Source organism: Gossypium raimondii, chromosome 3, assembly GCF_025698545.1.
Source record: "Gossypium raimondii isolate GPD5lz chromosome 3, ASM2569854v1, whole genome shotgun sequence".
Classification (NCBI taxonomy): Eukaryota; Viridiplantae; Streptophyta; class Magnoliopsida; order Malvales; family Malvaceae; genus Gossypium; species Gossypium raimondii.
In genome coordinates, this window is record NC_068567.1 from 59,875,729 (window position 1) to 59,891,048 (window position 15,320).

The 15,320-nt window shown below is 37.6% G+C and overlaps 2 protein-coding genes across 2 annotated transcripts; both read left to right on the top strand.

Annotated features, from left to right (window-relative positions):
* The first annotated feature begins 1,248 nt into the window (after positions 1–1,248).
* Positions 1,249–2,157, top strand: LOC105796026 (uncharacterized). Its single transcript, XM_012625670.1, has one exon. The coding sequence runs from the start codon at positions 1,249–1,251 to the stop codon at positions 2,155–2,157; it is 909 nt and encodes a 302-aa protein (XP_012481124.1).
* Positions 2,158–7,878: 5,721 nt separating this feature from the next.
* On the top strand, positions 7,879–9,141 carry LOC105796028 (uncharacterized). Its single transcript, XM_012625673.1, has 2 exons — positions 7,879–8,440; positions 9,002–9,141. The coding sequence occupies exons 1-2, from the start codon at positions 7,879–7,881 to the stop codon at positions 9,139–9,141; spliced, it is 702 nt and encodes a 233-aa protein (XP_012481127.1).
* The last annotated feature ends 6,179 nt before the right edge of the window (positions 9,142–15,320 follow it).

Consider the following 15,320-nt stretch of genomic DNA (forward strand, 5'->3'; position numbering starts at 1 on the left):
GTCCCTCTGCATTTACTGCATTTGTAATTTGATTTCTTTATTTATTTTTAATTTGTACCATATATTTGCTTCCGTGTTCATTTAGGTCTGGATTTGAATGGCACCGTTTTGTAGATGATTGTACAATTCTCTCGAGAATTATTTAACACCAAGCCCCTTTTTATTTTAAAATGAAATAATTACAACATTCTAATGGAAACTGTGATGCAAAATAGCCTTCAGGAGTTGAGTGAGATTTGGGATTGGTGAGATGATGAAACCAAGCAGTTGTTCTACTCCAATTACGGGGACTTGCTGTATTTACTTAGCATCAAGGTGGATGAACGATTGTTTCGCGCTATTGCACAATATTGGAATCCTGCATACAGCTGTTTTACTTTTGGGAATGTAGATTTGGTGCCTACAGTAGAGGAATATACGGCTTTACTGCATTGCCCTAGGCTTCAGGTTGATAAAGCATATTCCAAAGCCGCATATGCCCCAGCATTTTGGAAGAAATTAATGAGTATTACGGGAATGAGTGAACAATGGATCAAGGCCAGGATTAAACAGAAGGGCGAGTGTAAATGTATGCCATGGAGGAATTTGCGAGATTTGATCCTAGCACATCCTGATGAAAAAAAGAAGGTTGATGTGTTTGCTTTGAGTATCTACGGATTAGTGATTTTCCCAAGGGCACTAGGGCATGTTGACGAAGCTGTTTCAGATCTTGTTGATCGGTTGGGCAAAGGGGTCACACCTGTTCCTGCGATTTTGGCTGAAACGTTTAGATCTTTGAATGCGTGTAAGCGAGCTGGTGAAGGCAAATTTATAGGTTGTGCGCAATTGTTGATAGCTTGGTTCCATAGTCATTTCTGGAAGGTGAAAAAAGTTTCGTATCGGGTTTTCTCTCAACATTATTCCCCGTTAAAGGAAATAGTGGCTACCTCCAGAAGGGACGATATATCAGAAGAAAATTGGATAGCAATTCTGCAAAATCTTCAAGAGGATGATGTGGAATAGAGAGCTCATTGGTTGATTCTTGATGGAATTCTCTACCGCTGTGGAAGCTTTGATTGGGTTCCGTTGCTTGGGATTTAGGGAGCCGTTGGATAGGCACCTTTGCTGGTCCTAAGGTAATACAATTCGAGACAGTTTGTGCCGGCAACATATGGTTTAGCTCAATGTGAGTTCTCGTACCGAGGAGACAATTACAAGAAAAAGGTGAAGGAAATATCTCAGGCTTGGAATCAGGTTCACAGGATGAAAATGCTAGTTGTGGGTTCGATGACAACTCTAGAGTATGATGAGTGGCGACGCAAAAGGATTAATGATAACATCCCGGAGTTAAACTTGGAAAGTGCTCGACTAATGGAAGAGTATCTACAAGTGATCCCATCAGAGTTGGAGATTATAAAACAAGATTTTAAAAAGAGGAATTCAGAGCTTGAAAATAAAATAGAACAGTTGGAAGAAGAGAAGATGCACTTGAGGCTAGACGTCGACGTCCAAAAATTAGAAGCTGAAAAGTTAAAGAAGGGGAAAAATAAAGTAGAGGTAGATCTCGATAGCTTAAAGACGGACTACAAGAGGTTACGAGTATCAATGAGAATTGCCGAACTGGGAAAGACTTCAGAGCAATGGCGACAGGAAATCCAGGAAGAAAGAAACAAAGCCGATCAGTGGGAAAGAAAGTCCCGGGAGACTCAAGTTCAGAAAGAGGCCTTAGAGCGGCAGTTTTTAGAAACTCAAAATTATCAAGCGGACCTGAAAGCTAGAATAACGGAACTCGAGAAATCACTTGCTGCATATAGAAGTCGTAATTCTGTAGTGGAACTAAGGACAAGTCTTTGCAAGATTGAAGGATTGAAAAAGAGGATAGAAGAATTGGAGTACACATTACAAGGCTGTAGGCAACGGATCGAATCTTTGGAAGGAAACGAAGAGCGTTGGAGGGAGCAACTTCATCATTCGCAGAATCAAATTCAGAACATGGATTACATTATGGGCAGAGCTATTGCTCAGGTTCAGGAAGTAGCTGATCATTTGCAAATAATGGCGGTTCAGGCTAATGTTTTAAGTGTAAAGTACGAACTAGAATCGGATCGGGGTCAGGAGTTAGCTTCATTGTTGAAAGAAGTTAGAGCTCTGAGCATTAGGGCAAAGCGATATCTGTAATCCATTTTATGTAAAGAATTTTCTTTATCAATAAAGTTTTCTAAAAAGAAATTGAATCAGAATTGACGCTTCTTTTTGCATTCATTTCATGTATCTGCATCACATCATATGTATTTAAGATTATTAAAAGGGGTTTTAATTGGTTAAAATTGTTCTTCAGTTAATCTGGAAACCGGTAAAAACTCATCAACCAAACACCGCTACGGTACCCATGCAAAATAAAAAATTATGGATCAACGATTGGAAAAGTTGGAGCGACTTCAAAAGGAAATGCAAGATCAGTTACAGATGCAAATGAAGGAACAATTGGAAAAAATTCAACATGACATGACAGAAAAGATGCTGGAGACTCAAAAGGATATGATGACTGAGCTGACGGAATTATTAAAATGATTAAATAAGGGGAAAGGCTCTATGATCAATGAGGAATAAGTAAACAAGACTGGGCCCACCTATCCTCCAGGCTTTATGCCCCCGCATGCGCAGGTTCAGACTGAGGTGCCGCCGCGTAGATCCTCTGTTTCAATAAGACCTCAGCGTTTCCAAGCCGATATTCCAATACCAATGAACTCTCAAGTTGGATCAGGTTCCAACCCTGGTGAGAACCCAGTTAATCTCGCTGTTCCGGACTTCGATGAAGTAGCTGAGAAGGATAAAGAAAAAGAAGAATTACCAAAACAGTTCGAGGAGAAATGGAAGTGGATTGAAGAGAAGTTTAAGGCGATAGAAAACACTGAAAGTTATCATGGAATAGATGCAAAAGATCTGAGTCTGGTCCTAGATTTGGTGCTTCCTTACAAATTTAAGATGCCGGAATTTGAGAAATATAGTGGGACCAGTTGCCCTGAGGCCCATATTACAATGTTCTGTAGGAGAATGACTAGGTACATTAACAATGATCAGCTGTTAATATATTGTTTTCAGGATAGCCTCATTGGGGCAGCGTCTAAATGGTATAATCAGTTGAGCCGAGCCAAAATCAACACTTGGAGAGATTTGGCGCAGGCCTTTATGAGACAATGCAGTCATGTATCTGAAATAATGCCTGACAGAATTACTTTGCAGAATTTGGAAAAGAAATCAAACGAAAGTTTTAGACAGTATGCACAGAGGTGGAGAGAGATTGCAGTTCAAGTTCAGCCACCACTTTTGGAAAAAGAAACTACGATGCTTTTCATCAACACATTGAGGGCGCCGTTCATTACACACATGCTAGGAAGTGCCTCAAAGAGTTTCGCGGATATAATCATGAATGGCGAAATGATTGAACATGCTATTAAAAGTGGAAAAATAGATGGTGGAGAGAATAGTCGAAGGCCAGCTTCAAAGAAAAGAGAAGGTGAAGTAAACAATGTGAACGCATATAGTAAATCAATTATAGTGAATCAACCAGAGAAGATGGTTGATAATCAGCAAGGCTCATCGAAACCAGAATCGGGAACAAGGCAAAATACTGAGAAGCCTCAGTTCGCTCCCATTCCAATGAAATATAAAGAGCTGTATCAGAAGTTGTTTAATGCACATGTTGTTGCCCCTCGTTACCTGAGTCCTCTACAACCCCGTATCCAAAATGGTATGACACGAACGCTCAGTGTGACTACCATGCGGGGATTTCAGGACACTCAATAGAAATTTGTACCGCTTTCAATAAGGTTGTAAAAGGACTTATAAAATTGGGTGTTGTTAAATTTGATAACTCACCCAACACCGAGGGTCCATTGCTCAATCATGATGATAAGGGGGTGAATATGTTGAGCGAGGGTACGGGGGAAGGAGTTAAGACTGACGTCGCTGAAGTAAGAACTCTATTGAAACAGGTATGGAAAGAGATGGCAAAAAGAGGGTTAGTTATTTTAGGTTTGGAGGAAGGGTATGAGATGGGAAATTATTGTGAATTCCACCGTAAAACAGGGCACAAAATTCAAGAATGTAAAGGATTCAGGGCTTTGTTTCAAAGCATGATGGATAACAAGGAGATGAGGTTCTATGAAGATGCGGAAGAAAGGAGGAGCATATGTGCGACAAAGTCAGAAACATGGACCCCAAAAATAAATCATCCTGTAGTTATCATCTCACGCCCTAAGAGTAATGAGGCTAGGGCTCAGGTAACACCAAAAATTGTAATCACGAAACCATCAAATTTCACATACAAGGATGACAAAATGGTCCCGTGGAATTATGGATGCAATGTAACAATCTCAGGAAAGGAAGTTGAAGGCAATATGGTAAAAAAACCAGGAAAGGGGTTCCTATACACGTAATGGAAAACGTTATGACACTCGAGCAGAACTGCCAAGAGAAAGGACTCCGATGGTGGAACAGAGGAAAGGGAAGGTGGTTGAATCTGAGCCATTGGTAAATGAACCAATAAAAGATAAGGAAGCAAATGAGTTTTTGAAGTTTTTAAAACACAGTGAATACAGTGTTGTGGAACAACTACACAAACAGTCGGCCCGTATTTTTGTACTAGCTTTGCTCCTAAGTTCTGAAGTACATCGAAATGCGCTGATGAAAGTACTAAACGAAACATACGTGGCCGAGGACATCTCAGTCAATAAATTAGATCGTTTGGTCAACAATATAAGTGTTGACAATTTCATCTTCTTCAACGATGACGAAACACCATCTGGAGGTAGGGGTTCTACTAAGGCTCTACACATTACTGCCCGATGTCAGGGGGACACATTACCGGGGGTTTTTATTGATAATGGATCCGCATTGAACGTATTGCCTTTGTCCATTCTTAATCAATTACCTATGAACAGTTCACATATGAAACCCTACCAGAATATAGTAAGGGCATTTGATGGAATAGAAAGAAGACTTGTAGGAAGAATTGAAATACCGTTAAGAGTTGGCCCAATTACTTATGAGGTGGACTTTTTAGTAATGGATATTAAACCTTCCTACAATTATTTATTGGGGAGATCGTGGATACACTCGGCTGGGGCAGTGCCTTCATCGTTACATCAAAAAGTGAAGCTAATATCAGAGGGTCGATTGGTGACAATAAGTACGAAGGAGGATATTATCGCAATGGTAACGGGTGATGCGTCTTATGTAAAGACCAATGATGAGGCAGTGGAAGGTTCTTTCCGGTCCTTGGAATTTGTGAATGCAATGTTTATCGCTGAAGGAAATAGGATCCCAGTACCAAAGATATCCAAGACTACTGAGATGGGCCTGCGGTTGATGGTTGGAAGAGGAGCTTCGCCAGGAAAAGGGTTGGGAACGTACCTTCAGGGAAGGATTGAGGCACCCATGCTGAAGGGAAAGTTTGATCGTTTTGGTTTAGGCTACAAGCCAGATATGAAACAAATGAGAAAAGAAGTAGAGAAAAGGCAGGAGAGAATAAGGGCACGACTAAGCGGAGAGGAAGTCAAGTGGGAGCCTTTGACCTTCCCTCACATATCTAAATCCTTTATGTCAGGTGGATTTATTTACCCTGAGCGAGGGGTGTCCAGAAGTGAAAGCATTGAAGAAATGTTAGAGAAAGTTCATATCAATGCTATAGAGACAGGTGAAAGAAGGTCATAGCTGGAGATCAGCCCATACGAACCTGGGAGTGAGCTAAACAATTGGACTGTAGAGTAATGTTCAAAACATTATTGTTATTTTTAGCCTAAGAATGACAAGAAATCCTTTGTGAAGTAGGCTTAAGTCTGAATATCTTTATCCTAATAAAATACATCTCTGCATTCATTTCGAGCAATTATTCTTTTATTCTTTCCAAGCAAGTAAATATCTTCCATTTGATTAATTGTTTTCCAAATATTTTTTTATTTATAACCTAATTATACAAATAATTATTCATAAATTTATACTTTGCATATTCTTTGGTGTATCCCCATAGGTCCTCAGATATCAATGACATGAGTAATGTTGTTTCAAACACGGAGTCTCTTTTTGAGCAAGACATGTGTTTGGAAGGATCTCATGACTTTGAAAATAACGAAGACTGTGGTGTATCTTCGGACTTGTTGAGACTTGTGGAGCAACAGGATAAGCAGATCCTACCTCATAAGGAATCATTAGAAATTGTGAGCCTAGAGGAAGGGAAAAGGTGAAAATCGGAACTGACATCACCACAATGACGAAATATGACCTCATTGAATTACTCCGAGAGTTCAAAGATGTTTTAGCATGGTCCTACCAGGATATGCCAGGGCTAAATACTAACATTGTGGTGCATCGTTTACCTATAAAAGAGGATTGCAAACCAGTTCAGCAGAAGCTCAGAAGACTAAGACTTGATATTGTACTGAAAATAAAAGAGGATGTCAAAAAGCAGTTTGACGTTGGGTTCTTACAGGAGGTTAAGTACTCAGAATGGGTAGCAAACATCGTCCCTATTCCTAAAAAGGATGGAAAGGTACGGATGTGCGTGGATTATAGGGACCTGAATAAGGTGAGTCCAAAAGATAATTTTTTGCTGCCGCACATTGACACCTTGGTAAATAACACGACTGGCTACTAATTATTTTCTTTTATGGATAACTTTTCTGGATACAATCAACTAAAGATGCACCCGGAGGACATGAGGAAAACCACTTTCATTACCCTATGGGTAACAGTTTGTTACAAAGTAATGCCCTTTGGACTGAAAAATGCAGGAGCAACGTATCAAAGGGCAATGGTCACCCTGTTTCATGACATGATGCACAATGAAATTGAGATTTATGTTGATGATATGATTGCAAAATCTAGAACTGAAGAGGATCATCTCTGAGTCTTGAGGAAGTTGTTCTTGAGATTGAGAAAATTCCAGCTCAAACTCAACCCAGCAAAATGCATATTTGGAGCCAGATCAGGAGAGTTGTTGGGCTTCATAGTCAGTAAGAAGGGGATTGAGATTGACCCAGATAAAGTTAAAGTAATACGAGATCTGCCTCCTCCAAACACCCAGAAAGAGGTCCGAGGGTTCCTAGGAAGGTTGAACTACATTACTCGGTTCATTTCACAATTGACTGAGAAATGCGATCCAGTGTTTCGCCTTCTGAAGAAGCATAATCGGGGGGGAATGGAATGAGGAATGTCAGAAAGCTTTTGAAAAAATAAAAAATACTTGGCTAATGCTCCAATACTATCACCGCCTAGTCCAGATAGGCCATTGATATTATATCTAACGGTGTTTAAAAATTCCATAGGATGCGTCTTGGGTCAACATGACGAAACAGGGAAGAAAGAGAGAGCGATATACTATCTTAGCAAGAAATTCACTGATTGTGAAATGAAGTACTCATCCATTGAAAAGTTGTGTTGTGCTTTAATTTGGACAACCCGAAGATTAAGGCAATACATGTTGTATCATACGACTTGGCTGATTTCAAAGTTAGATCATTTAAAGTACATGATGGAATCAATTGCTTTAAATGGGAGAATGGCTAGATGGCAAATTCTGCTATCTGAATTTGACTAGTATATGTAAGTCAGAAAGCTATAAAAGGAAGTGCAATAACTGATTTTCTAGCCAGCAGAGCCCTAGAAGACTATGAGCTTTTGAACTTTGATTTTCCAAATGAGGACTTATTGTACGTGGCAAAGACTGAAGAAAACCATCGAATAGACCACATCTGGAAGTTAAATTTCGATGGAGCTTCAAATGCTACAGGTAACGGAATTGGGGCAGTCTTGGTATCCCCAAGTGGAGATCATTATCCTGTCACTAGCAAGTTGGACTTCAATTGCACAAATAACATGGTAGAATATGAAGCATGTATTATGGGTATTCGTGCGGCCATTGAACGTAAAATCAAAGTACTTAAAGTGTATGGAGATTCTGCGTTGGTGATATACCAACTCAAAGGAGAGTGGGAAACCAGAGACCCTAAGTTGATCAGTTATAAAGAACTGGTTCTTGAATTGATGGACGAATTTGATGACATTACTTTCTATTATCTCCCACGAGAGAAAAACCAAATGGCTAACGCATTGGCTACTCTAGCCTCGATGATTAAGGTGAACAAGTTAGAAATCATAAAGCCTATTCAGATTAGCATATACGAAGCTCTGGCTCATTGCTGCAGTATTGAAGAAGAGGGGAAAAATGATCATCCTTGGTATCAGAGTATACTACAGTACGTGAAAAATCAAAAATACCCTGATCAGGCGACAGAAAACGATAAGAGAATGCTAAGAAGAATAGCCATTGAGTATGTCCTAGATGGGGAAGTGTTGTACAAAAGAGGGAAATATCAAGTGCTGTTAAGATGTGTAGATGCCATGGAGGCTAAAAAGATCCTAGAGGAAGTCCATGAGGGCACTTGCGGAACCCATGCAAATGGTTTTACAATGGCCAGACAGATCATGAGATTTGGGTACTATTGGTCTACTATGGAAGGGGATTGCATTAGCTATGCCAAGAAGTGCCATAAGTGTCAGATTTATGGAGGTAAGATACATGTACCTCCATCACCTCTGCACACTATGACTGCTCCGTGACCTTTCTCCATGTGGGGCATGGATGTTATGGGGCCGATATCACCAAAGGCTTCGAATGGGCATCGTTTCATCTTTGTGGTCTTTGATTACTTTACCAAATGGGTGGAAGCTGCTTCATATGCAAATGTCACGAAATCGGCGGTTAGTAAATTCTTGAAAAAGGATATCATTTGTCGATATGGAATGCCAGAAAGAATCATATCCGACAACGCGTTGAATTTGAATAATAATACGATAGCGGAGGTTTGTAGTCAGTTCAAGATTAGTCACCATAACTCGTCCCCATATCGCCCAAAAATGAATGGTGCAGTGGAGGCGACCAATAAGAATATTAAGAGAATTGTGGGAAAAATGACTGAAACCTACAAGGATTGGCATGAAATGCTATCTTTCGCTCTCTTAGCTTACCGAACATCTGTTAGGACCTCTACTGGGGCAACCCCCTTTTCCCTAGTTTATGGGATGGAAGCTGTTTTACCCATCGAAGTAGAAATTCCATCTCTTCGGGTATTAGCCGAATTGAAATTGGATGAAGCAGAATGAGTTCAGTCCTGATACGACCAGTTGAACTTAATAGAAGGGAAAAGGTTGAAAGCCATCCAACATAGTCATATGTATCAGAAACGGATGATGCGAGCCTATAACAAAAAGGTTCGTCCCAGAGAATTCTACGAAGGAGATCTGGTGTTGAAGAAAATTCTCCCTATACAAAAAGACTTTAGAGGAAAATGGATGTCAAATTGGGAGGGTCCTTACGTCGTAAAGAAGGCCTTTTCTGGTGGAGCTTTGATTCTAAGTGAGATGGATAGAAAAGACTTGCCAAATCCTGTAAACTCAAACTCAGTCAAGAAATACTTCACTTGAAGGAAAGAGATCAAAGTGAAAACCCGCAAAGGGCGCTTTGATTCCTAAAAAAAAAAGAAAAATAATGATAAAAATGGAGAGGCTAAGGAGAAAACCTGCAAAGGGCACCTTAGGCCAAAGGGGATTTGAATTGAAAACCCGAAAGGGGCGGCTCAAATGTTTGGTCAGAATGGGACATGAAATGTGTAGAGCAGCTGGTATCTTGATCAGATCATGATGTGTGGCAATCTTGCTATGCCTGAATTAACAGGAAGGGATAGGCGACGTCTTGGGGCATCGGTAAAGTATTGAAGATCTCCTAAACACATGTCAAACTCAGAATGGCCTTTAGAAAGTTTGTACAGAGAAATTCAAGCTACGATATCTAGGGGACTTAATTCCCCTATTATTTTTTATATTGAATTTTGTTGATTCTTGGAATATTTTTTTTCCTCTTTTCCAAGATATACATTCCCAATCAATTTCTTTACTATTTGTGATAACTTATTCATTTTTAGCTATGTTTAGAACCAAAGTTATTCTTATCTATTGTTACGACCTTTTTTGCAAACATGTTGCATTAGAATAATGATTAATGGACTAATAAAACTTTCACAAAAGAAGTTTTGCATATTACTCTGAAAAGTTTCTAAATAATATAAGAGCCTAAAACAGGACTATTGTTTAGAACACACCAAATTTAAAGATTGGAAATTTGAGAAGGAGGAGTCTAAATTTGGACTTTCTCTTTGGATTTTTTTGTCAAATGCATTGATTGGCAAGATGCCATGTTGATGACGAAGCTTAAGTAAACAAGCAAGCAATGATCACCAGGCAAGAGGAATAGGTTACCTCAGGGAAATGAGCCTTCATCTACGCATAAGTCTTTGGTACGACACCTTGAAAATGGTGTAAAAAGCCAGAATGATTCAGATCCTATATCCTTGAATTGTGGGGATTGAGGAAAAGCCACATATTTTTACCCTTGGATTACAGTGGGAGAGTGGTGATACAAGTTTTTTGTGCCCCAATGGTTTAAACTTTAAGGTTCACAGTGGGGGCAATCTGACTAAGCGAGGCGTGGAAGAAGCCGGTCAAGCGAGAATGCGTTGTAGCACGTCGGTGTCAAAGCCTTAATAAACTTAAAGTAATGACCTAAGCGGGATCATTCTCGGAAAAAATAAAATTATGCGTTCATGCAAACACTATTCACACATGTCTAGTTAGGAGCATTTGGTTCATTTTGATCATGCCGTCCAAATCATTAGGCATAATTAGGTTCATTATACAGGTCATGTTCCCCAGAGAATAGATTAGTGAAGATAGCAGATCGAAAACAAAGCCTTGCCTCTATCAGTTACAGTAGAGCTGGTTAAAAATAGCAGATCTTACCCTCCTGCGTCAACAGTGAAGTAGATTGAAGATTACAAGTCCTATGTCCCTGACCAGCAGTGGAATAGATTGGAAATTACGAGTCTTATCTCCCTAAGCAGTAGTGGAGTAGACAGAAGAAATCAATCCTATCTCTCTGAGGTCACAGTGGGGCAGACTGAAGTTAGAAATCTTATCTCCCTGAGATTACAGCGGAGCAGATTGAAGCTTGTAATCCTATCTCCCTGAGGTTATAGTGGAGCGGATTAAAACAAAGGATCTTATCTCTCTGAAGTTACAGTAGAGTAGATCGCATCAGATTGAAGCCAGAAATCTTATCTCCCTGAGATTACAGCGGAGAAGATTGAAGCTAGTAATCCTATCTCCCTGAGATTACAGTGGAACAGATTAAAACAAAGGATCTTATCTCTCTGAAGTTACAGTAAAGTAGATCGCATCAGATTGAAGCCAGAAATCTTATCTCCCTGAGATTACAGCGGAGCAGATTGAAGCTAGTAATCCTATCTCCCTGAGATTACAGTGGAGCAGATTAAAACAAATGATCTTATCTCTCTGAAGTTACAGTAGAGTAGATCGCATCAGATTGAAGCTAGTAATCCTATCTCCTTGAGATTATAGTGGAGCGGATTAAAATAAAGGATCTTATCTCTTTGAAGTTACAGCAGAGTAGATCGCATCAGATTGAAGCTACAACAACAAATCTCATTACCCCAACCTCACAATTAAGCAGAGTAAGGTTACGAGTTACGAATCCTATCCACCTGATGTTACAGTGGAGTGGATCAAGGCACCAATTCCCATACCTCTGAAGATACAGTAGGTCGGAATGAGGCAACTTGAAGAAAAAAAAGCACCAAGGGCCAACACAACCGGGCAATTTTTGGCCATTTTTAGTCTTTGCTTCATTTTCGTTACACGACAATGAGCGAAGAGGGGCAGCTGTAATGACCCAAATTTGTCCGGCCCAAATTAGAAATAAATAAAAAAAATAAACCAAATGAAATAAACCCAAAATTTTAAATGTCCACAGTCCATTACAGCAGGCCTAACGACCTAAATCCACTACCCAAAAACAACTTTAACCCAAATCCACTATCCTAAACAGCTTTAACCCAAACCCAACTAGCCTAAACCCAAAACCAAGCCCAAATACCCGCAGCCCAAAACAGAGAAAATTAACACCTAACCCCTAAAGACTAAAATATGAAAACCCTAGCCTTCACCAGTTTTGGCTCCCAGCGCCGCAGCGGCCAAGCCTTCCCCCCGCGCGTGCTGTGCCACCACGCGCGTGTACGTCTCCTAGCTGGCCTTCGTACACGCCCCCGTACGATTGCACCTGCAAACAAAATGAAGACAACACAACAAAGAGGAACGAATGGAGAGGGTTTTCCATTTTATTTTTTTTATTTTTCGATTGTATTCGACGTTTTTCGGTTAAAAAAAGAGGATATAAGAACCAAAAAAGAGGATTTTACTACTTACTTACGCAAAAAAAAAAAACAAAGAAATCAAAATTGAAAAGGTGATTTTCTGGGTTCGAATTCCATTTTATTTTTACGAGTTATTCGATTCTCTTCTGGATTTTTCTGCTTTCTAATTTGCATGACCATCGATAGTTCTCTAAGAGAGAAATGTTAGAAGGAGTAAGGGACGTACCTGATAGAACGGTCCTGGCCCTCTCTCCGTCGTCATCGAAATACGGGCTAGGATCGGCGAAGGTTCGGATACTCAACCAGCAGAGCGGCGCAGATTTTCTTTTTCTGTTTTAGCCTAGGTCGGTTTTAGGGAAGCTGATAGGTAGTTTAGGGTTTATTTTGGTTTAAAAGGGGGGCCATTAAAACACTATCGTTTAGAGTCAATCCAATGACTCCTAAACGGCACCGTTTTGAATACCCGACCCAGCGGTGACCCAATCCGGGAAGGATTCGCGCGATTATGAGGCGTTTGGTTTATTTATTCAATGGGTCCCTCTGTGTTTACTGCATTTGTAATTTCATTTCTTTCTTTATTTGTAATTTGTACCATATATTTGCTTCCGTGTTCATTTAGGTCTGGATTTGAACGGCACCGTTTTGTGGATGATTGAAACTATTTTGATGCTTGTGTTTAATTGCCTGATTAGTCCCTTAATTTTAAAATCGATTTCAATTAAATACAAATCAAAATTTCCTTTTTTTTAACTTCAACAAATTTTTTAAAAAATAAAAATAAAATCAGTTTAACTCTCATTTATTATAAAATTTAACACATGCTTTGATATTCAATTCTTAATAATATTTTAAATACATTGTTACCATAGTTTTAAAATTTAGTAAATTATTATTTTGATTTATCATCCTTACTTTCAAATTCATTATACACTATTAGTTGGAACTTGTTATATTTATCTATTTAATTTAGTTTTTTTATGTTCAAATTCTATTTAAACTCTACTTTTTGATGTTTTATTATAATTATTATATCATTTTAAAATTGTTTTGCCATATTTAAATTCATCTTCAAAAATGTTTTAAGCAAATTAATTCTCGTTTTTTAACATTATTTTGATATTTAGTTTAATTTTCTTTTCAAATTTTTATTAGCACAATTTTAGAAAATAATATACAAATCCTTCAAATTATTATTTTGAGAATGTTAAGCTCATTAAACATTATCTCAAAATTTTTATTGTATACTTTATTTTCAAATCTAGTACTATAATTGCTTCCATAGTTTTTTTATATACATATATAATTTATATGCAAACATTTTAGTATTCATATTATATGTACGAAACGTTGTATTAACTTTGAACCTTTTTCTTCTACATGGTTTTAAACATAATCATTTAGTTGTTTAAACATTTTATTTTATTGGATTCATTATTCGCATATTTCTTGATATTCAAGTTTATATGATTAAACTCAATGTTGGTATTTGCATAACACTTATTTAATTGTTTCTTAGTTTAAACATAGATTGAATTTCTTCTTTTACGTCATATGTATCGCTATCCAATCATGTTCTTTTGCGAGAATTGCATTCCATTAGAATGTTGTAATTATTTCATTTTAAAATAAAAAGGGGCTTGGTGTTAAATAATTCTCGAGAGAATTGTGCCCTAACTTACTGGCTTCAACTCTTCTCGATGAGTTTATATCGTCAAGTATCTATTTCTAAGACGTACATTTGTAAAATAAAATTATTTAGATTTCAAAATGTTGGATCCTAACTTACTGGATATGACATTTTGTTATCTCGTTTTTAAATAAAAGAAATATTTGGTGTTTAGGATTTTTAAGGAAATTGAACCCTAACTTACTGGGTTTTGGTTTCTCGAATGATCTAAGTAACCAAATATCCTTCTCAAGATGTATTTTTTTAAAAAGGATGAATCTAATTTCGAAGATTGAATTGTTGCGCTCTAACTCACTGAGTGTGACGGTTTATTTCTTTAAAGTGGGTAAGTCCTATTTTAAATTCAATTATTAAAATTCTCTTTTCAAAGGATCGCACTCTAATATTTTAAATTCTCTACATTAAGACATTAAACAATTAATACGGTACCAATTTTGGGCATCACGAGGGTGCTAACCCTTCCTCGTGCGTAAACGACTCCCGAACATGTTTTCTCGACTTCGTAGACCAAAATCATTTTTATGGTGAATCGATCACACCTTAATAAAGATCGGTGGCGACTCCCATTTTCATTTTAAAAATCGATCCCCGTTTTTTCCAAAGTAAAAAAAAATGATTTCAACAAGAGCTAAATGAGTTAACCATCTATCGTCTAAGGTTTTAGAACTGTTCCTATGTAAAAATCTTAAAAGCTATATTCTATTTTGTTACCATATTTTAGATTCGTGAGTACAATTACATGAAAGGTCATAGCACCTTTACAACGTTCATCTGAAAACAATCCTACACGATTCCATGATTAGGGGGCTTTATCTTCAAATTTTGAAAGAACCCAAAACTAACCCAAAAGTGAAATGTACAATCCAAAATCAAATAAAGAAGGAATCTAAAAGTCAATGGAGCCTAAAGTTTAATATGAAAGACAAAACGAATAATAATTAGATTTAAAACCTAAAATCTAAATTAAAATTAAAAACTTGAAATCTAATAAATTTAAATTCTAACATATTAAGGCCTCAAATCTAATTTATAAAACTTAAAAATAAATTCAAAAAATCTATAATTTTAAAATTAGGTTTAAACCTAAAGATACACTAAAAATCTAGCATCAAAGATCTAAAAATAAAATAAAATTAAATTAAATTAAAATTTAAAATTTAAAATTTAAACTCTAAAATAAACTAAAATAGCTCTAAAGCTAGAATTTAATTTTCAACTTGATATCAAAAAATCCTAAAATACAAAATCTAATAAATCTAAATATAAATCTAATTTAACCTAATATTTAAAATCCTAAAATCTAATGTCAAAATATGTAACATGTCGAATATTTGGGAAGAAATTCAGAGAGTAAGAAGAGAGAAATTGCA

Coding starts and splice junctions, on each gene's coding strand:
- LOC105796026 (XM_012625670.1), top strand. CDS start 1,249: ATGCTAGTTGTGGGTTCGATGACAACTCTAGAGTATGATGAGTGGCGA.
- LOC105796028 (XM_012625673.1), top strand. CDS start 7,879: ATGGGTATTCGTGCGGCCATTGAACGTAAAATCAAAGTACTTAAAGTG. Junction 8,441..9,001: donor TTGCGGAACCCATGCAAATG/GTTTTACAATGG, acceptor TCGCTCTCTTAG/CTTACCGAACATCTGTTAGG.